Below are 24,157 nucleotides of genomic sequence, written 5' to 3' on the forward strand. Positions count from 1 at the left end.
GGATGCTATTGTCCCCCACCTCTCTCAAAGCTTTTCCAGAGGAGTACGTCATAAGAGATTAATAGGAGGGCCATCCCTGTAGCACCAGATTCTTTATGTCCCAGAGATCTGCTTGTTTCACGCTGAGAGTTTTGATGCCATCTAAATTTTTGTATTTTGGCAGTTGTAACATCTGCCTGATTTATACAGCCTATTCGTATAATTGTTTTAAAAATTAACTATTAGTGAGTTTAAATATTAGAATGTTCTAAAAATGTATCTGTGTGGTACCATTTTGAGCCTCTTCCAACCTAGAAAATAGGATCTGTTTTTTAAACAGAAGTAAATCAATTGGAAATGATGGATACTTGAAACAGATGTCTGGACCAACAAGGTTTGACAGAAAAAGTGGAGGCAAGAAAGGTTCTACATCACATCACATTAAGCTATAATGTGGTTTAGTTTGGGTTAGTAAGTTGTATAATAGCAGTCACTATTTGTCAAACCAACCCTTGTGTTACAGGGCCTGATGTGTAACTGTTTCAAATCATGGCTTAATGCAATATATTAATCCAATGCTTGCATGTTCTATTGTTTCCCATAATCATGGTTTGACACAGGTACAGAGCCAGATAACACAGGATATAGACTTACTATACAGTGCCTGAATGTGGTCTTTTTCTTTGCACCTGGCTTTACTTCCTTCCCCCATTATCATGGAAAAAATGTGAAAAGGAAACTGCCTTTATTTGTGAAGGTGCTTCACAACACTTCATAGTTTTGTTGAATATTTTAATATTTCCATCTCAAGAAGAAATGGTGGCATAATACTCCATTTTCCAAGTTTACCCCAACAACGAGGGATAGAATCTGGTATATCTAAGATTAAGAAAACCACAATCTGTTCTAGAGGATGTTGCTTGAAACAGAAGAATGAAACATTTTATTGAGCTTGACCCCCAAAACCCTTTATAGAAGAACAAAAGTAATAGGAAAATGATTCTGTAGGCTTAGCTCTACAGTGAAAGCAGAGATATAAATGTATTTTTAACATATCACATTTTGCAGACACGTTGATTTGGGAGATTTTAATATTTTTCTGAAATTTGACAGGCTGTATCATTTCTACATGAGAATATCATAATGAAATGTGCTGGATGACTTGATCTCTCACAGGAAAATCAGCATAACCAAAGCCATTGCTGGATCTTCTTCCAAGTAAAATAAAATGGAGGTAGAAATTTCTGAACATGTGGGATTTTCCTAAATGTTTGTTGATGTATGCAAGATGCTGTGGGAAATTGCTGGGTTGAAGGGAGGAGTAGAATGTTTCAAGCAAATTACATAAATTAAAGCAGCTGAAATTAAAAAAGCAAGTGTAGACAATTTGTATTGATTGGCTATATAAGAGTTTTAACATGTGTTTCAGCTTTTAACCACTCTGACTCCACTACAAGTAAAAGACAATATTGTGGTTGGCTTTTCATAAGGGGTAGCTTTTCCTTCAGGAACAGGGAACATGCCAGCCCCAGATGTCACTGAGCTCCTATTCCCAGGATCCTCAGCCAATGGTGAGGGATGTTAGGAATTGCGGCTCTCCTAATGTTTCTGAACTACAAGTTCTAATTTTAAGAATATAATAACTACCAGGGGATGGGAAGGTTATCAGTCATCCGAGACAACACTTGATAATCATCAAGAAGGCACGTACTGCCCTTCCTTACTCTTAACACAAACAAAGGACAGGTTTGTTTGCTAAATTTCCAAGAAAACCCTCAAAACTGTTAAGGAAACTTTAAAAACATTTTACCAGGCTACGAATTTCAAATTAAACATGGCATTGAATTTGGCAGAAGAACTTGTATGTGCAGCATCAGATTCCAAGCAAGTGAGTTTTAAAAACCATATCTATATACTTTAAATAACAGTAAAGGCTTGAGCCTTTGTGTTGATATTACTTGTGTATATAAATAAACATCATGGGGGCATCATCTTAAGCCAATGTAACTGACAGAAAGGAACATAATAAGCCAAAATTGTGACCAGTGCCCCAGAATTTAACTCGTAGATTTATCCAACGTGTTCCACTAAGCTCCATAACAGTCTAACTTCAGGTAGAGGAGGGAAGAAGGCAGTGCCATGGTGTGAACAGAACTCCTATTTCTCTGTGGAAAAAGCCCTTTTCATCAATGGTGGAGGTGTTTTTCCTACATCAAACATCATTTCCAAAGGAGGGTTATTGAGGCAGCACCAGTCAGGGATGCGCCCTGTTTGGTTGTAATATTCCTTTGATACTGAACGACTGCCAAGGATGTCCTGAAGGGCTCCAAAAATGGCTCCTGCAATACAGAATAAAACACGGAGTTTAAAATTTGGGAGAGCAAATAAGATGTCGCCAAGAGGAAAAAGTGCAATCAAAATTTTATTTTCATGGGTTTCCTATTAGGTACAGCCAAAGTAAGATTTTACTGTTCCCCTAGTCAACCTCATCTGAGAAACTTTCATTACCTTCAACAGTTATAATAACCAATTCCTCCAACAGTGATTCTGAGTACCAATCAGAAATTAAACAGGGCTATACAAAAATAAGGCAGTGGTATCTATCTCAAGGATATGTGTAAACGAAGCAATTAAGAAAAACTCAGATGGCCTGAAAAAACCCACTGATCTTCCAGAACAGATGGAATTGTTTAAATGTCAGGAATGACAAGGAACCCGGAGGCGCTGGTAGGAAGAAGTAATGCTCACTCAAATTTTAAACACCTTATAAGAAGGGGATTAAGGTTATGGAGATGTGTACCATTAATTTTTTTTAATCTCTTATGCAGAACTATTTCAAAGAGGAAAGGGAACAAGATGCCTTTTCTTATTCCCCATAAAGTCAGATCCTCCACACTGGTATTCTTCAGGTTGCAGTAGAGAAAGAGTACAAAACAAATATCCATTAACTTCCTCCTCTAAATGTGGACCTTGACTCCAATAGACCCCTGTACTACAATATAAAGTTAAGGACAGGTGACCAAATGTCCTCCCTTATCCTTTTATGCAGACATCCTTACTATTTTTGTCTCTGTCTTGCTCCCTCTTACCTTAATGATTCTAACTCATTCTGGAAATTATTTCAGTTAGAGAATGGGGTAAAAACAATTTAAACATATAGCTATAAAATGCTGAATTTGGGACTAGTAATCTACCCACTCCTAAGCTTACTATTATACATCACAGCAAGGGAAGACTGCTGGAAAGCGGGAAAAGAAAAAAAAAGTCAGTTTCAAAACCAAGATGGAATGAAGGAGAAAATTCAAGGTTCAGAAGACTGAAATATAAAAAGCTGCAAGCACAATGGAGATTAGATAATGCCATACTAGAAATTGTTGGGCAGTTTTACTACAGACGAATCCAAAATTAAACGGAAGCCCAGTGCTTACAATTTGTCACAATTCAGTCTTCAAAGGAATGGAATGGACTGAACAGGCTGACATTCCTTCCTGGACTTTGATATTCCTATGCCACTTGATAGCTTCCTAGCGTAATTTCTAGCCCCTCAAAGGAGGAAAAGGTAGCAGTAATGTTCAATCTACGCCTTCAGATTTACATTGCATAGGGTCTGGGTCTATCTTTAACTTGTCTCAGTTTTTCCTTTATAGGAATCCAATAATAAATACTGATTAAATGTGATTAAAGCAGTGAATGTAGGCTAGAGAGACTTGGGTTTAAAACTCCTCACCTATCATAGAGAGTAATGAATGGCCATCACCATCTCTCAACATAATCTTCTCATATGTGGACCAAGCTCAATATTTGCATCCCCTAGTGTTTGCAACACTGCACAATAGCCAATTATTGATTTTTCACAATGTGATTATTCATTTAAGCAGCAGTTTTCAAACATTTCCTTTATTCAGATCACTAAGCAAGCAGCAAAACCATTGTGGACTACCACGTGCGCCTTGAACTAGCAGTCTGATGCTGGCAAGCACTTTGGCATCATATATTTGGTGTAAATATATATATATATGTATGTATGCATGTATATAATCAACCCTAATTCCCCTACACACCCTGGTTATGATAGCAAGAACTCCAAATTTCATTAAAAATGTTTGGGTGATAGCCAAATCTTGAGATTTTTATGTTTCAACTTGAACTCTTGTGACTTATTTTTTGAGAACATTACATCTTGTAAGATTTTGGCCATTTAAATATCTATATCTATATACATACATATTTGTTTTAGTATTTGCACCAAGAACTATTTGCAGTACCCTTCATATGTTTGGGAACCACTGCATTAAAGTAAGAGCTCCAACAGGTGCATTAAATCCCAGCTTATTACATCAGCGTCTGCAAAATAAGAATAAAGGTACAAATGCAGCTTCCCCTTCTCTGGAAATGCTGTTGTATCAAGACCAGGTATCCTGACGGTCTCAGGATCCTGCTCCTTCACTTGCTTGCAGAGCAGTTGCTAGCCATTCATTACTCTTTATGATAGGTGAGGAGTTTTAAACCCAAGTCTCTTTAGCTTACATTCACTGCTTTAATCACCAGTTCTATACCTCCTCAAGCTCTTTGGCGAAAGGGTAAGGAAAAGGTACTATCAAAATGAATTTCTGAAATAAGTTCTGCATCAGAGCCTCTGCTTTCCAGAGCATTCCAGTCACTCTTAGGAATGTCGTTGAGAGAGTTGTGTACCTGCACAGGCCCCACATAACCTCCACATCAGTCCACAGCTCTTTCAGACTAACCTCCTAACCACGCCACAGAGTTGGGCTTGGCTGGTGGCATGTGCACTCGGAAGGTCTTTGAGGCCAGGATCTCCTTGTACTTGGGCTTCTCCACCAGGTGCCTTATTTCAGCCATTAACCTGTGCAGGAATCCTGGTAACATAGCTGTACCCCCAATTACTACCAAGTTCTCAGCCAGTTGCTTCCTGGTATCTATTGGGCACTAACAGGGGAGAAGAAAAAAAAGAGAAAACATTTCAATTAGGCTATTGATTAAGCATGATCCAATATACAGCAAATTAGGAAGGCAAGTGGTTTTCAAAAATAATAATCTATATTTGGCTTCCTACTGCCCATTTTCCAATGAGATTGCCCTTGGCTACCAAGGCTTCTAACACTTTCTGTATTAATCAGCTTGTGGCATATGGTTTTTAGTGGCCTGGTATGGCTGCTGTTGTGCTGGCATGAGTCAGCAAGAGAGACAATTTCTATTCTAGAATTCTAGTCTTGAAGTGCAGGTGTACTGTCAAGAGAGCTGCTGAGCTGAGCTGGCTGCTAGCCAGGGCTGTTGCGGGGCAGAGGGAGATAACAGACCCATTGGTCCAGCCCTGTACATAGGTGTTGGGGACTAGAGCCCTGGGGGGACACCCACCTCCTCAGTTGCTGGGGGACATGCTGCCATTCTAACCCAAAATTGGAGAGAGAGAGAGAGAAGGAGAGGACAGAAAACTACAGACTGTTGTAGTAGGGAGTGGCTGGAGAGAAAAGCTGGAGAGTAAAGTTGGTGTGAGTGTGCAGAGCAGTTGTTGGTTCTCGAGGTCGAGGTCAGAGAGGGAGAAGAAAAGTTCATGGGTGGCTTCCCTGGAGGAAGAGAGGCAAAGTCCCAGAGAGACATAAGGCCCAAGACAGGAAGGACAGAGACAGCTGTCTTTGGCAAAGCCCTGGTCTCTGGGGAAGGACTGGGCGGGAAGAGTCCTGAGAGAGGGAGACGCAGACTGGCGATCAGCTGAGGGGATCCAAGGAAAGGAGCTGAGTGGTGCTGAGTACACTCATTTGTAAATGCAGCACATTCCTTCCTTTTACTTTCTTTTGATAATCCCCAAAAAAGGGCCAGAGCGAGACAGAATAAAGGGGGAGGAAGTTAAGCGTTTAGGAGGAGTTAGAGGGGAACAGTCCCTAGGAGAGAGACTTAAGAGGAAACCCGACACCAGGTAAAAGCTGGGATCTTCTTGTAAATACCAATTGTAAAATAGTTTTACTGTATATAGTAAAGAAGCATAAAAACCTCTGCTGCCTGGGTTTCTCTGGGTCAATTGCCATCCTGTAACCCTATGTTGCCCATGTCAGGGTGTCTGGGTAAAAGGATTTGTTGCTAATGGAGCTTGATGTGTATACACACACACACGCACACACACAATCTTATCCAAGTTGTGCTACCTCCATAAGAGAGTCCAATATTAAAGTAGCCACAGATTTCTCTTCATTGTCTTGCACAAAGAGTACTTCGACTACAGAATCTCTGTGAGAAAAAAATAGGAGGCACTGAGTCATGTATGCAGAGAATGAGGCTTGTTTCTGTTCAGGAATCCAGAAGATATCACCCATTCTGTCCTAGCCATCCAACTGATTTCAAAAGGATTATACTGACTTTAGACAAAAGTACACAATCCTTTGCTTCAGACTGTACGCAGCCCACCATGGGTTCAGACATAGCCCACAAAAAGCCCCCAGATTCTGCTATAGAATTTGGTGGCCTGAATCCACTTTGCCCCCATCCTTTCTCACTTCCCTACCCCACTCTGACTCAGTGCTGTCTCTCCTACCCCTAACAACTGCTGCTGCAGTCTTGCATCTTTCTTCCTACTCAAGCCCCTTAATCTCTCTACTCGTCTTCCATCCCAAGCACTAACACTCTCTGGATAATAAGAGTAGCATTTACTTAATTTTTATACTACCATTACTTTTTAAACTTTTTGATGTGGTCCCACTCTTTTGCAGTGCGGTTCCCAAATGTCATTCAAAGGTTGGAACGGCTCGATGAAATATGTCTCAACATTACTGTAGGTTTAGAGCCAGATATTTAATCCTTCCACCAACCTCCTTCCCTAGTACAACACCTTATACTTTCTGGATAAGAGTACAGGTAGTCCTTGCTTAACGACTATTTGTTTAATTTTGGTTCAAAGTTACGATGGCCTTGGGAAAAGTGCTTTATGACCTGTACTCACACTTACAACCGTCGCAAACTTTTGCACCACCCCATGGCCACGTGATCACAATTTGGGCGCTTGGCAACCATCTTGCATTTATGACTGGTTGCAGCATCCTGCAGTCACGTGATCATGATTTGACCTTTTTTGCCAGTTTCTGGCAAAGAAGTCCATTGGGGAAGCTGGATTCGCTTAATGACCACGTGATTCACTTAATGACCATGTGATTTGCTTAATGACTGTGATTTGCTTTATGACCATCATAAAAATGGTAGTAAAATCAGGTCTGGTCATGTGGTGACTTGCTTAACAACCAATTTTCCGGTCCTTATTGTGGTCATTAAGCAAAGACTACCTGTAGCTTGATCCTCTGCACATCCTGCTCTTGCCTAGTAAGTCAAATCCTGTGAGAGGGACTAAGGAATGTAATTGTCACTGCAAAAGTAATGCAAAAAAGTGACTGCACTGCTAACCTGATCGCTCCATTGATATGCAAAATCTTCTCTCCATCCAGTGGATAGTCTACATCAGGTGGTGCAGTTGGACGCTATAAAGAATGAACACTCTCAGAAAGTGAAACATTAAATTTAAATAATTAAATTTGTTCTACTGAATTGAAACTTCTGTTTATTTCCAACTTACCTCAGCACTGCCATCCATATCAAACTTCGCTGTCTGAATTTTCAGCCCTCGCTGGAGGTCACTCACAAAACAAGTGCGAACTTCAGAGAGATGTATAAATAGTCTTTAGATTATTCTCTTTTTTAATAATAATTTTATTAAAGTTTACAAATGCAAAGAGAAAAAACTAATACAAACTAAGAAGAATATAAAAAAGAAAAAAGAAAAGGTGCAGAGAAAAAAAAATAAGAAAAAAGGAAAATAAGAAAAAAGACATATAAAGTGACTCCCCCTCCCTCCAGACAAGTATAAACAACTTCAGTAACTTAACACTTTCTCTAATATTTCAGTAAAAAAACTCTTCTTCCCATATCTCATCCCTTATCAATAAACAAACTGTAAAAACTTGTCATTCAGTCCTAATCAGCAAAAGTCCATTAAGAGCTATCAGAAATAATAACATATATATTTTAACCTTAATCAAATAAATATATTTTTTAATCCAACTTATAACTTTCTCTAAAAAATAAAGCAAAAGAAATCTCTCCCCATATCTTATCTGTTATCTATAAACAAATCTTTAAAGCCTCGTCATTCAATCCTGGTTAAAAAAAAAAAAAAAGTTCCATTAAGAGCTACCAGAAACCACAACATATATATTTTGACCCTGATCAAATAAATCGATTTTATATTCCTTCTATTTACTTTTAAAAAGCCTGATCTTTAATCCCTTCAAATAATGTCCCACAAGTTGATTTCGTATCATTTTCTCTTTGTCTCCTCAGAAACTCTTTCACTAATTTAACACGTCTCTTTTGTAAATCCAAGGTAAGAAAGCTATCCAAGTCACTCTTCTTATTTATATTTTGTATATCTCCTTTAATTATTAAGACATCAGCCAGTTTCATTTGTAAATCCAATGTGGCATCTTTTTCCATATCACTCATGTAGTCTGGCATTTTTAAGTCCATTTTCAGATCCACATTCAGATCAACCTCAGTCTCTATTTTGTCTAGTAAAATCTGTTCTTCTTCTGTAGCCTCTGTTAAATCCATTTTTATAGTGGCAGACAAACTTAAGGGTAATTTCTGGGTACAGTGTTCCCAAATATCCTTGATTTCTTCCATAGTCTAATAATATTGCTCCATTGTATTAATAGGTCTCTTCTCCTTTAATCTTTAGTTCCCTCTGGTTCCCTCTAGTCAACTTTCAAAGTCCCCTCTTATCATATGTTTATTTTACAATCAACAAAATTTTCCCATGGGAGGATTTCTTAGTTAATTTCAAAATCCTTATATGCATTTTTATAAAAATTTAAACAACCCACCGGAAATATGGCCCCCTAACTTTCCAAAATCAACGTTCTAGTCCCCTTTTTGCTGTTTTTCAAAAAAAAAATTTTTTTAATTCTTAAATTTCCATGAAACTTCTTTCATCAAAGATAGAAGGAAACTCTCCCAGTGTAATGAAACTTGCCCTTCTGAAGATTCTTAACATCCAAAAAGTAAGTAACAAGCAATTTCCTAAGGTAATTAAGAGAGGAAATGGGCAACCCCAGTGTCTGTTTGAAGGCGCCAAACTGCGGCTTAGGCAGGATTATTCCTCCTCCCCTCTCCCAGAGCTCTAAAACCTGCTGGAGACCACTATTTTACAATCTCTTCATGGGGAGCCTCAGTATGGACCAAATGTATGAGTGATCCTAGTCCTCCCCTTGATCCGAAGAGGAGTTCCAAGGAGCCAATATATTCACTGGCTCCTCTTTTCGCTGTGGCCATTGGCTCTGCTCTCCACGCAGCTGTCTTCAGTCTGCCATTGCTTCCCCAAAAGTGCAGGCCTTTAGATTATTCTCCTTCAATATTTATAAATCTCTTGTGAGATTTCTCAAAAAGAAATACTTTTTGTACTGATGTCATCCACCTTTTTGAATCATTCCCTTTCTCAAAGATTGATAAGCCTACTAGTGAAATTCATATCATGCTAGCAAGGTTTGGAACTTTGGAATTGAAACGGATACAGATGGCAGATTGTACATTATGCACTCTAAATAAGGATCTGGCATGAAGCAGTTGGTTTGCAAGATGGCAAGGAAAATTACATCTCAAAATGTCTCAGGCTGCATCATTAGCTGTTGCTGTTCAGATATATTTATGGAAGAGAAGGGCTTAAAAATATCCCACCATTTTGTGAAAGTCTACTTCCATGTATTTAAAGATTTCTGGACAAAAACTAAACTAAGGTTTGTATAAAGATATATATTTTACCCTTTATGTCTTCTACAATGTCTTCTGGAACAGAACCTAAAATACAAGAAATGCAACACATCTGGAATTAGCACCAACAGATGACACAAAATTCAAATACAGACCACGCTGAGAATTTAGTGCAAATAAGCTAGAAAACTCTGCTTCAACGTGAATTAAACTGACATACTGATAAGTCTAATGGAACAACAATAAGGTTAGGGGTTGCAACAGAGATCTTTGAGAGTTCAGAATGGAATACACTGAGATCAAGCACAATGAAAATTCTCCAACCTTTCCTGAATTAACAAATATGATTAGAAATATGGGGATTCAGTATTGAAATCAGTGCTTCTTAGGACCAGACTTTAATAAATATAATGCTATATAATGAAGACAGGGGGCCACAATTACAAAGATTGACAAGACAGAGGGAGAGAAGATTTAACCCATCCTCCCCCAGAACCACTGAGATGAAAAGAACTCCCCCTCTCCCAGCAGAGGTATTACCCATCACTGAAGGAAGACTCTGTCCTTTGGTGGCTCCTGTATCTACCGTACTTTGCTCCAGCAACTGGTACTCCAGTTCTCTAAAGAGTATTAAGGAGAATAGGAGATATTTAGGAAACATCTGTCATCGATTCTCTGGCATCCATCCCACATGATACATCTGCACAACAGGCTATATTCAGCCTTGTGCCCTCATCAGACATGCAACATTTTACATACATTATAGGAAACATTTTGGAAAGAGATAGTTGCAATGCAATGTTTTCAGCACTCTAACACTACTGGTGGTAGTGAAAACACTACCACCTGCCCACTCATATTCTCCAGCAACTAGTAAACTGAACTGGAGAATAATAAACAACTATGGTGATTGGTAGCCATTAATACCCTTATCCTCCTCGTATTAGCTTGATTGTCTTCTACGTGCTGTCCACATTTATGTCATTGTTACAACTTCTGAAAATAAATCCCATAGTTAAACTATCTGCTGTATGAAAAAGCACTTTTGTTTGACCTGTTCTAAACCTCTCCAATGTCATTGGATGATTCCAGGTTCTAGTATTATGCAGGAGAGATTTTCCTTATATAATACCTAACTGGTATGTATAGCTGCCAACAAAGGTAGGCTACCAACTATCCTCCCAATGTTGTGGACTACAACTATCATAATTCCTTACCCCTGTCCATGCAGCTAGGGCTGATCTGAGCTGAAATTGAGAAGGTTTGGAAGCATGAGGTTGCCTGCTTCTCCTCTGAACACTGGCTTATAGGATTGACCAAAACTCAGTCTATCCTGATTCCCATCTAGCCAAATCATATCACTCTAAACCAGGGCTTCTCAACCTCAGCAACTTTAAGATGTGAGGACTTTACTTCCCAGAATTCTGGGAGCTGAAGTGCATACTTCTTAAAGTTGTTGAGGTTGAGGAACGCTGCTCTAAACCAAAGGAGTTGGTCTCTGCTCCATGAATGCTTTGATATTTGCGATCAGCTTACTTGTGAATGGCTTTTCCGCCCAAAGGAAGGGCACCCCAGCAGTTCAGAACAGGAATTCCTTCATAAATCTTCAAACAGCTAAGGATGATTTATTTTGCAATATTTCTTATTCAAAGGATGAGATACAAGCACCAATTACTTAATTGCAGATGACAACGTTACCAGAAAAGAAAAAAAAAAAATTTTTATTTCCATCTTTTTCAATCAATTTATACGGCCATCCATCTCACAATAGCAACTCTGGGCAGCTAAGATAGGAATAAAAGCACAATAAAAAACATAATTTTGGAACGATTATGTTTTTATTCTGAATATGCTTTAAAAAAAAAACTTTTTACTATTTTTAATTTCATAATTTTAAATGCTTTTGGAGATATCTATGCTTTTTCTGCATTAGGAATTACTCTAAGGCTTACATGAAGAAACTTTGCATGTAAGTATTTTACTTATTTATTTATTTGTTACATTTATGTAGCCGCCCATCTCACACAAAGTGACCCTGGGCAGCATACAACAATTAAATAAAACAGCAAATAGATAAAAAACAATCAATATAAAAAGTAATCATTAAAATAAAAATATTATCAAAAAATTTAAACTATACAAACCCCATGGAGAGAACAGAATATTGATCACATTGGAGCCATCTAAAAACGTCTCGTTCCCAAACACCCCCAGGCCTGATGACATAACCAGGTCTTGAGGGACTTCCTAAAGGACAGCAGCCTAACTTCAGGGGGGGAGAATGTTCCACAAGGAGCTACGGCAGAGAAGGCCCACCTCCTGGCACCCACCAAATGCAAGTCCCTGGCTGATGGAACCCGAAGCATACCTTCCCTGCCAGATCTAATGGGATGGGCTGATGTAATTGGGGAGAGAGGGTCCCTCAGATAACCCGGCCCCATGCCATGAAGGGCTTTAAAGGTTAAAATCAGCCCATTGAATTAGACCCGGAAGCAAACTGGCAGCCAATTCAGCTTGCAAAGCAGAGGTATAATATATGCTCTTCTAGGAGCACACATAATTGCCCAAGCCACAACGTTCTGCACCAGCTGAAGCTTCTGGATACTCTTCAAGGGCAGTCCCATGTAGAGCGCATTACAGTAGTCCAATCAGGAGGTGACTAGGGCATGAGTGACTATAAGAGCCTCCCGATCCAGGAAGGGGGCACAACTGGCACCCAACATGAAGCTGTACAAAGGCCCTCCTAGCCACAACTGCCACCTGCTCTTTTATAATTTTTATAATTTTACTTACAAATAGGTAAAATTAGCTTCAAATGCCTCAAATCCGCAGAGCCTTCATATTTTCACTGAACTGAAATAAAGCTGGTTTTTATTTCATGCTTCCTTAATGAAATTGTAGGCATGGTTTGAAGACACATCAAGCAACCAATTTGTGGAAGCTAAGTAAGCCTCAATCTGGTCATAGCTTGGACGGGAGACCATGGAAGAATTATGGGACCTCTGAATACAGCAATAAAGCTTGTTTTGCTTTCTCTGCTCTGAACACCTCATAACAAGCAGCTTGTGGAACACTGTAAGACAACTGGAGTAACACCTACATGGTTATCTTTTCAGTACCAGCTGAAGAGCTCTTTGTTCTTCTGGCATCCAATCTTCCCCCAGATTACTTCTGCTTGGTTTAGTTTGTGGCCTTTACTGTTGTTTTATTACCATTACATTTTAATTTCCTTTTATACTGTAGAATGCCCTGGGAATATTTTCATTTTAAAGTGTAAATTGACTCAACAGATTTAATCTGAAGTAGGATATGCAACAAAAAAAAATATTTTGCCCAGAACTCAACTTAGATTTTAAAAAGATACAGGTAACACCAGGCTTTCTGTATAGCCACAATCCAAAACCATTGCAGAATTAATTCCAAGTGTCAGAAGAGACATCAGGTGACTTGGTGCAAACAACACTGAAGGAACCTAGAAGAAATACAGAAGTACAAACTTTAATATCCTGCAGGGTGTCTATGATAATTTGGAAACTCTGCCATTATAATCTGTATGCAGGAAATCCCACATTCTATACACCCTGAACTCCTGCCTGTGGAAATTCTGTTCATTTGAACCTGGACCAGCTGATGACCTATCCATGATGCTCAGACCTTTGAACTGTGCTGTGACAATGTTTCTGCCTGTTACTTTGGATTTTGGCTACTGGAAACTCCTTCCAGGCAAGCTTTCAAGGATTTGGGACTACTCAAAACTTTGCATATGACTACATACACACCTTGCTTGCTGCTGCTTGTAAATGCACAAACTAGAGTAAAGTCTTTTGCAACTGAACTCTTTTGTGTGTATTTGTGTGTGTCTGGCCTGGGACAGAACAAAATCTAAATTAAAGCATCCCTGATAGAAGCCTATGTATTTTGTAACTGAATGCTTCCACTAAAGGAGAGTACATCACAGGTAGTCCTTGACTTACAACAGCAACTGGGACCAGAATTTCCATCGTTAAGCGACACAGTTGTAAAGCGCGACCGCATCACTTAGTGATGATAATCCCTGCAGTCCCGGTTGCCATTGTTAACCGAATCCCATGGTTGTTAGGTGAGGCAACTTCCTGCTGGTTTCCCACAACCAAGTCAGTGGGAAAGCTGGCAGGAAGTTGCAAGTCCCAGGCAGCATGCAAGCAGGCCAGCAGGGAGGTAAGTGGCTGCTGCTGGGTGGATGAGGGCACCAGGGGTTGTGTGAGGGCAGTGCAGCAAGATTTGGGGAGAGTGCACGAGGCTTGGGGAGGGTGCTCAGGGGTGCATGAGTAGTTGGTGCAACACAAGTGCAGAGGGGCTGGGGGAGGGTGTGCAGGTGGGGGAAACCTACCCCAGCAACATGTGACCTTCCCTGCCATCTTCCCCACTGAGTTTCCGGGGAGGCAGGCAGGGAAGGTTGCAAACGGCGATCACATGATCATGGGGCACTGCAACTGGTCGTAAGTGAGAGCCAGTTGCCAAGCACCCAGCTTGCAATCATGTGACCATGGGGATGCTGGGACAGCTGGAACTCCAAGGACTGGTTGTAACCATCATTTGTTCAGTGCTGTCATAACTTCAAACGATTGCTGAACAAATGGTCTTAAGTCAGGACTACTTGTATTTAGATACAGATCCAGATTTTAATGACTTTATTAAAAAACCAGGGTCATGGTTGCTTTAATCACAGGTGAGTGAAGAAAATCTGACAAATATTAAAACTGTCAGCTACAGCAAGCATTTTGGAATGCATTACCTCAAAATACTTGAATAGAACCTTTGTGAGCGTCTCTCTGAAATGAGAAGGGCACAGTATAGATTCTACAATCACAACACGACGGTCTCGGGGGTTTACCAGCAAATGCCTGCAAAATGAATGAATGTGGTCAGAAACCTGAATAAAATTACTTATTCTTCCATGCCTTTGTGTACAAATGTATTCCTTACAGTTTTCAAGCAGACTGCAATCCTAGGCAGAATTGCTTAGTTTAGGGTGGATTGTTGTCTGTTGCTTTTTATTAATTATTATTATTGTAAATTGCCTCAAGGCCTTGTGATATGAACAGTCTATAAATCATTGAATGAATAAAATAAGTTACATGGCAATAACTTCACTTAAGTACAATGAGGCTTAACTTTTGACTAGATTTGCAAACAGATGGGAACCAAAAAAGTGAGCGATGCCACATATTGGAATATTGACTCATAGCCAAGAAATTCATTTGGAAGGAGATATAGTATCCTATCTGGTGCTGGAGAAGACTCTTAAGAGTCCCCTGGACTGCTAGGAGGTCAAACCAGTCAATCTTAAAGGAAATCAACCCTGATTGCTCATTGGAAGGATTGATAATGAAGCTCAAACTCAGATACTTTGGTCACCTAATGCGAAGAGAGGACTCTTTGGAAAAGACCCTGATGCTGGGAAAGATTGAAGGCAAAAGGAAAAGAGAATGGCAGAGGATGAGATGGTTAGATAGCATCACTGAAGCAACGAGCATGAAACTGAGCAAACTCAGGGAGGCAGTGAAGGACAGGAAGGCCTGGCGCGATATGGTTCATGTGGTCACGAAGAGTCAGACATAACTTAATGACTGAACAACAACAATAGTATCCTCCCATTTTGCTTGGCCTTTAGACTCTCAGGTATTCTATAATGAGGAAATTAACATATGCCTGGGCTTCAGAGAAGCAAGTATATTGAGGTTAACGCTTAATTCCAGTTATATTTGCCTATATTCATTTTTCACAGAGCTGAGTAGAAATCCAGATTTGAAGGAAAAAAGATGATTCAGAGCAAGCATATGTCAACAATTCCTTAAAAAAGCATTACCCTGGCTAGAAAGTAGCTGTGCAATCCTAGGGAAATAAGTGTTTGATGCCTATATAAATGTATGAATTTATATTATGAAATGATATTCATATTCACATTTTTACTTTTTTATTTTTACTTTTAGTTATATTGCAAACCACATCGTGCCTCTTTTTATTTTTATGAATATTTTAAAAGAGAAAGGCATTCTGTCTTCTTTAAGTCAGCCTGATCAATTGATAGATGATAATCAAAAAAGAATTGAAAAAATAATGTTATGACTGTGACCTATAAACCATAACAGTGAATTGAGCAGTTGGGGTCACTAATCATACTTAGCCATAGTTTGTTAAATAAGTTACAAGAGCTGGACTCACACATCATGCTAGCTTATATGAAAATAAAATATATTACAGTTTGAATCTAGCAGTGATGCCTGGGTTTCAGGCTATGTCAGATCAGAGTACTGCAAACTAAGATGCTTTATACACTCATAAATATTGATTTCGGTCGGTCTTTAAAAAGGTGAGCAAGCTTCGTCCTACCAGACATCAAAAAGTTTGATATGATTCTAAGAGCAAACGCCATAAATTCTGGATAGTGGCTATAATATCAACTCCTAGGATAGGAAATGGAAGCTTTGTAATGCATAATACAACCATATTGATATCTTACTTAATCCAATATCTAAGCAATCTCTTTCCAAGGTAATCTCCCAACACAGAAACATTTACTGCAGCATCTCCTACCTGAAATAAAGCATGTGAATGAATTCCTTCAGGTATGAATATAATTCTTCTGTATTGATGTTGTATTGAACAACTTTGATAGGCTGTGAATTAAAAAAAATCCATTGAAGTGTTTTTAAATTTGTTTAGTATTTGTTAATTATACACATATAATTCATTTAAATGATGATAGATTTATGAATTTTGTGATCTTTTCTTTGTGTAAGTCTCATATATTCACATATTAATGATCCGATACTACCATACAGCCAACAAGAATTTGTTTTCTCAGCTTGTACCTGTGCACGCTAGTTGTTATATTATCTCTACCCTTGCCTAGTTTTGGAAAGGATGCTGTGTAATATGATTGCTGCTCCACAACCAAGAAAGTTGCTTGTAAGGCCTACATGCCTTAAATGTTTCCTGAATTTTATTAAATTGTTGGTAATAGTGTTAGAAATTGCAAATGTATAATATTTTAAAGATAATTTCAATTACTTACAGAGTGCAGTATCATTTATTCCAATACTTCTATACTGTAGAAATTGGTTAATCAACTAATAATCTTAGTTATCCATGGTATTCTCAGGAGTCATTCAAAAGTGTCAATACTCTTTCTATCCTGCTTCTTCAAAGTCCAACTTTAACTTCCATAGAATGTTACAAGGAAAACTATTGCCTGCATGATTCTGACCTTTGTAGATATAGACACATCATGGCATTTCAATATCTTTTCCAAGACCTTCATGGCTACTCTGCCAAGTGCTAGTTGTAGTATATTTCTTCATACTGGTTCCTTTTCTGTTGATAGTTGATCCTATAAGGCAGAATTTATCCACAACTACAGTATCTTCATTGTCAGTTCTAAGGCTGGTTGCTGTACCTTTATCAGTAGTTTGGTCTTATGTTTAATTTTAGTCCCATTCTTTCACTGTGCTTCTTGACTTTCATTACTAGACTTTGCAGATCATTTGCATTTTCAGCTATCAGAGTCATGTCAATGGCATAGCACAGGATACTGATGTTTCTTCCTCCAGTTTTAAAACAATACCCATCTTCTTTCACTCTAGCTTCCCTCAATATATATTCAACATATAAGGGAAGAATGTATAGCCTTAAATCATCAGCCTTGTATCCTTTACTTATATGGAACCAGTCTGTTTTGCCATGTTCTGCCCAGATTGTGGCTTCCTGACCTGTATATAGTTTTCACATAAGGACAATGAGATGTTCTGGGATTCCTATTCTCCTAAGCAAATTCCACAGCTTGACATAGTCAAAACAATCAAATGAAGCACATATTTACTTATTTTGGTTTTTTCAATGTGAAAGAAATTTCTAATGTTTAAAAAAGATCCACTTGCAATAAAATGTAACCTGAGAGAAAACCTTTGAACATAAATGAAAACTTGCTTTCTTAGGACTTTTTAGTTTCAAAGCAACCATACATAGAGTACTATAAGTAGTGGTAAACAGGGCAAAAGTGCCCCTTCTGATCTAGGAGGAAATACCAGGTTACCAAAGAGACCTGACATTTCAAGGACAAGTAAGACTCCTAGCACACCATTAGCACAACAGCTCCTACCATAACAAAGAAGTCAGATGATCACATTTTGTTGTAATGTCTAGTCATTAAAAATACAGAAGTCTCCCCTAATTTGCCTTTCTTGCAAAATAACTACCTATATAAATGTCTTCTGAATTATACTGCACATGTATCAAAATTAAAATGTTTCTAACCTATATATACTCTTGAAACCTTTACTGTGGTCTCTTGTCCCCCCAAGGCTTAGGGTCCACTGACTTGCTGTATCAATAAATATTACACTTACACAATTGTTTGGACCCTCTCTAGTTGTTTTGGTAAGTTCACTTGGTGTTGTTTCTACCACATCAATTATCTAGCGTGCATCATGTCTCTTGTTCCTCAGCCTTTCCTAAAGCCATTTTGAAAATTTGGGATCTCCCTCTCCTTATTGGGCTCTAATCTGCATTGGATGATCCATTTACATGCATGTGAAATTAAATATATTCTATTTTTATTGTATTTTATATTGTTTTTATTGTATTTTAATATTGCTGTTTTATTGTGAACTGCCCAGAGTCACTTTTTGTGAGATGAGCGGTATCTAAATTTGAAATATAAATAAATAAAGTAAATAAATAATTTGCATACTTTGTTAAGTCTCCTTTCTATGGTATTGGTAGATATAGAGAATTCTTCCAATCTATTGGCTGCATTCTCCAAATTCGCTGGCATAGTTTAGTTAGAATATTTACTGATTCTTCTTCTGTTGCTTGGCATATTTTTGTAGATATTCCATCAATTCCTGGAGCTGTCCAACTTGGTGATGACTGGAGTGCTGATCTTCATCTTCATCTGGTACTATAGATGAAGTATGTATGTATGTATGTATGTATGTATGTGTTGTAAGATTCTAAGGTATCTTGGATGCTGACATCTCTGCTATATATAATTTCATCTTTGATCTTCTTTGAATCAGTTAAAATCTGTTCATAGGCATTGTTTAACATACCAATTTGAGGTTGGAAGCTCTTTCTGAAATCTTCTGGAAGACTTCCCTTTTTTTCCATGTCTGTTTCCGTCTTCAATGTCTTTACAGATGTCACTGTAGTACTGCTTCTTGTCTCTTCTAACAGATCTCTAAAATTCTTTGTAAAGTTCCTTCCCAAAACCCTTGCCTTTCATGGCTTTAGCAATTTCCACAATTTGTTCTGATATACAGTTTGCTTTCTTCTGTTTCTTGGTCTTTGGCAGTCCCTTTTCACATTCATCATTAACAACTTATTTAATTTCATTCTGCAGTTCCTGTCCTTTAATATTCTGTGAAATATTAATGCCAGCACTGTCCTCTAGGACCAGTTTGGGCCCTCATCAGCACTATTTCCACCCTGATGATCAAACATCTTGTCCAGTTGTGCTACATATAATAATGACCTTGCTTTCCAGAAGTGCTTAGTAGGTAATTTCAGTGACACTGTAAATTAACAATGAAACCACTAATGAATTTCTGTCAATGTTGTTATAGATTGGGGAACTACAATGGCAAATATCCATAGTATATTAGAACCACCTGCTAACTTAGCTTCTGCCAATAGCATTGCATACAAGCTAAGCACATAAGAGGATAAATTATGACTACTGACAGCCAAAGCAGTACCACTATGCAGGAAACGTAATACAAGTGATACTACTAGGTAGTAATATAATAGAGATTCAGGTAGATAGGCATGATCCCCAGTGGGCTTTGATGCCGGGCTTGGGCCAAAAGTGTTGCCTCAGTAATATGGGTGTTAATGCTAGAAATATGTAAAGCACCATGAAAAATACAGATATATCATTAGAAGAATTAGCAAATAAAACAATATTTTAGCCTTCAAATAAGCACTTCATATTAAAATGTGAACCACACAACTATATTATATTTTCTTAAAATATTACCTTTGAAATACCAGGTTTCTTTATTTCACTAGGTATTACACATCTGGGTCCTGTTTCTCCTGCAAAGCCACATCTGGAAAATTAAAAATATTAAAATCCACATTCAAAACAACAAAATGGCAGTACAGTCCTACTAAGAACCAATTTCAAATACTTCATGCCAGAAGCAAACTAAAACTAAAAATTTCTGAAGGTGAAGTGCTATTAAAAACAGCCTAAGAACTTGTCCATATCCAGGCATTTGGGGCATTTTTCCCTTTCTGTTTTGCACTGCAGCAGATATTCTACAGTTACACATTTAAGGGAAGAGCATGATAATATTTTAAATTTGGAATATCATCATAGGCATGGTTTAGAAAAAAACTCTCTGTTAGAGAGATTTGAAAGTTTCTGGCATTAAAAATAGACAATACTAGTTAAAGAATTGATGGGGCTAACACAGTGAGCACACTTAACACAACAAATTAAGCTACTATACGCCTCATGTCATTCTCGATCCTGCTCCTGGTTCATGGTTCTTCTAAGGCTAAACCTAAGCATCCATCCTCTGCAGGCTGCAATAACGAGGTGGAATCTTAAAACAACAGTTAGCCATAATTTCAAGTTCTGAACAGTGATAATCAGAAACACTGGTTATAATGGTGTGATGCGCTATAAAGCTAGAGCTTAGTGTTCTGTTAACATGGTAACTGGTTGGATTTATATATCATACTAAGCCAAAACCAATCACATTAGAGTTAGTGTTATGTAACTCCCATCATTTTTTATACCAAGATTTATAGCTTCAAACTGTGTGAATCTGCAAGTTATTTTCCCACAAACCATAGCTTGTGCAATGCAGTCACAATAAGACTGCTTTATATGACAAATCACAAATAGCATTTTAAACTGATTCTTTACAACCAAGTTGCTCAGAAGCAGGAACTCAATTCTTTTTTCTCTCTCCCTTCTCTTTCATAGAGTGTGTGCGTTTTATACTGGACTACCAAATAAGTAGCATAAACAACATTTCTCAATCTAAAACATTTCTTTTCTGAGCAAACTTAGGCTGGATTCCTCCCTGGCCATTCAGTAAGTACAAATAGCTTCAACAACATTAGAACTCTACTGCTGGGTTTGACCCGAGACTAAATGTGGTAGGCTAGTTAGCTTGTGACTTAGTGTATTGTAGCTTAAAATACTCAACCATTATGATTATTTATAGCTATGGGTTGTGGAAATTCGACAATTAAATTAATTCAGTAAGCTATGGTTCAGTTAACCATAGATACATACATTGTACAAAGGCAGCCCCAGCCAGTCTTAGATATGAACTCTCAAGCTGGGTTCTTGCATTGCAGGTATGTGGTTCATTAGGTTCTGGATTAACATATACAAAAACAGCCACTATGGAATGAAAGGAGTGGTTCATGGTCAGCGACTGTGGGAATCCAGTCAGCGCTTATTTATTCAATGAAGCACGGTTAAGAAACCAGATCACCACGCGACGAGTAAACCCATCTGTCATTCAACCACCCGGGATAAAGTGAGGTGATGGTAACGGCGGAATCCCATTGCAACGCGCAATAGGAACAAAAAGCAGTGCGTAGCAATACGGTATAAAAGCAGTTGGCAATAGGCAAAATACGAGGGCGGGAGAGGAAAGAGGTCCACAGGCACAAAAAGCAGGGTTAAGGCGATTCGGCAGAAAAACAGGCAGGGAATTCTTACTTGGTGAAGGCCGCGCCCAGATCGATCACCACGGCGGTTTTTTCCCCGCCGCTCCCGAGACCCTCGTAAAGCGGCATTGCAGCGGCTCCCACGCCGAGAGGGAAAAGGACGAACAAACAAAGAACCAAAAAATGTGGGATAGGAAAAACAAGAGCGGCGAGGGCTTTCTTCCACGGCCGGCGCGCGACGCTGAATGGCCAAGAGAGGCAGGCGGGGACCTTCCGTCGCAGTCGGCGCGCACATCTCTCCTCAGAGAGGGTGCCCTTTTCGCGCCTGGCCCCAGAAATTATTTGTCTGCTCCTTGGATTGTTCGCGCAGCTGTTTTTGCTTTCATTGCTGCTCTCTCTCGGCCCCAGCGCTCCTCGCCTGCCTCCCCTTCCTAGGGCGTAAGATGATTAGAGATGGGGACAAGCAGTTGGTACCCCAGATCACTTTCTGCTTGCACCCCGTGATTCTTTCGCCATTATAAAATAGTGTTTTCTTCATTATTGAAATTATTCTGTAGCCCACACTGAAACTTTCTATTAGAGATGGAAAGGAAATGTAAGTGTATTGTGAGACAGGTTTGGGAAGAGGGAGGAATAGGACATGATGAAGCAACTTGGCAAAGATTGTGGACTTCAACTCCCAGAATTCCCCAGCCAGCATGCTGTTGGGGAATTCTGGCAGTTGAGTTGAAGTCCACAATCTTTGCCCAGCTGGAAAAATACTGGCCTAGATGGACTAAGCATCCCATTGTAGCAGTCTGTAGCAAGAATGTATATTTGGTACCTACGGCAATTCGAGAAAGGTGACATGAAGTTCAGGACTGGGTTCATAAGCCATAAGATGGTTTGTTTGTGATATAGTGTATCGTGTGCACTTAGCCATTGTAGTTTGTGAACCATTATGGCTTAGTGCAGTGTATAAATCTATTCATTTATTTGCACAGTCAATTGCTTTGTGTCTACATTTTTGTGCCTGAATTATCTGTAGAATATTCAGAGCAGAAATTCATATCTGAAACTGACTTGGGAAATACAATTGGAAGATTGGAGCCAAATATTCACGATAAAAAATGAAATATAGATTTAATTAAAGGAGTTGAAAACAAAACAATTGCCAATTCCAGTTAGTACCCAACTAAGAGTTATTTTTTTAAGAGGCAAAATAGCTAATCTTCTAAACAAAGAATCAACATTTATATTATGTCCAGTTTTTAAAAATAGATTGAGGGGAAATCTAGGGAAATTATGATCCAGAATAATTCAGCAACAGTTGTTCATGACATTAAATTATAATGTCAAAAACAAAAAGGGATTTTGAAGAACTTTTAAAATGACTTTTCAAACCTGGTGTGCAATAAAATGACAAATGTGTTTTGCTCTAAGTATGCTCATTTAAAATACTGGCATAGTACCAATGACAAGAGCAAATTCCATGCTTGGGATCATTAAAAAGGGGATAACAACTCATAAATATATTCATTAGTGGCTATGTCTGCATAGCACATTTGACTAAGTCATTGGTGGATCTAGGGTGTCATGTGAACACAAACCCCTCCAGCTTTCTGAAGTATTCAAAGTTAGTTGTGTAATTCACTTTCCTTGGGCTCCTCCTGTTGTTCAATCTTCCATTCTGACCTCAGGATACAGAGAGGCATAAAGAAGAGAGGAGGTTCCAGCTGTGCCTGCCATTTTTCTTTACATCCCCTCTGCAAATTTCAGTGGGAATAAAATAGAGACTGAAGGTAGTAGGGGAGGCAAAGTCTCATCTAACTTGTCTCCAAGGGCTCCAATATTGAGTGGATCACATTTTTAAAAAAAAAAGCAAATCAGGGGGTAGGGATGGGGAACAAGGTGCTGCCAGTCCCAAAGTTGCAGGATATTAACCAAAAAGACTGTTACCAGCCCTCATTTAACTGTGCCACATGAGCAGGGCCAGTGAAAAGCTTCATTTGAAAGATAGAAGCTAAGCTGTATTTAACCAGATACATTTACAGAGAACAAATGAGTGATTGGTGTATCAGCTATTATTGCTGGACTGGCAGCCTTCCCAACCTTTGACAGAAAGAGAGGGAGAAGATAAAGGTGAGCAGTTATGGCTTATCAAATCAGCAACAGCAAGGATTCTTCAGAAAATGCCTGCAGTACTTTTTCTTAGCTTAGGAAAAAAGCAAGTAAGGAGGCACATCATAGATATGGATGAAATTATGGATTGCATGGAGAAAAGGAATAGTGTCTATTATTTATGAAATTTATATGCCGTTGAACTCCTAGAGACTCTGGGTGGTTTACAATTGTTAAAAACGTTTAAGATTAAAAAACAAAACAACCCCCCCCCACACACACAAAAACAGTACACGACAAAAGAACAACAATGGCAAAGAAAACAAACCTGGAGGGGAACAAAAAGGAAGAAGGGGACGTCAGTCATCCTTGCCAAATGCTTGAGCAAAGAGCCAAGTCTTTAGGGCTTTTAGAAACACCAGTAGGGTAGGAGCCATTCAAATTTCAGGGGGAACTTCATTCCAGAGGGTAGGTGCTGCTACAGAGAAAGCTGCTGGCGTTGCTTAATCGATGGAACCTGATCAGCATCTTTCAGTGATGCTGAATGATGGAAGATTCAGGTTACATTATGGGAAATACAACACATAATTTGTTATTTAGTATCATAAGCTGTGGTTGTAGATGCTTTTTAAAGAAA

At 38.7% G+C, this 24,157-nt stretch overlaps 1 protein-coding gene across 1 annotated transcript; it reads right to left on the reverse strand.

The window, feature by feature from the left end:
- Window positions 1–1,052: 1,052 nt before the first annotated feature.
- ACTR10 (actin related protein 10) lies at window positions 1,053–21,667 on the reverse strand. Its single transcript, XM_007427375.3, has 13 exons — window positions 21,473–21,667; window positions 19,763–19,835; window positions 16,321–16,403; window positions 14,519–14,627; window positions 13,109–13,216; window positions 11,281–11,348; window positions 10,285–10,364; window positions 9,796–9,831; window positions 7,556–7,635; window positions 7,387–7,460; window positions 6,141–6,222; window positions 4,725–4,926; window positions 1,053–2,318 (listed from the first exon to the last, which is right to left on the reverse strand). Exons 1-13 carry the CDS (start codon window positions 21,547–21,549, stop codon window positions 2,137–2,139), a joined length of 1,254 nt encoding a protein of 417 aa, XP_007427437.1. The 5' UTR covers window positions 21,550–21,667; the 3' UTR covers window positions 1,053–2,136.
- Between the last annotated feature and the right edge of the window lie 2,490 nt (window positions 21,668–24,157).

Source organism: Python bivittatus, unplaced genomic scaffold (genome assembly GCF_059951505.1).
Source record: "Python bivittatus isolate LINGU-HERP-01145 unplaced genomic scaffold, Pbiv_v1 ctg000580_np1212, whole genome shotgun sequence".
Taxonomy (NCBI): Eukaryota; Metazoa; Chordata; class Lepidosauria; order Squamata; family Pythonidae; genus Python; species Python bivittatus.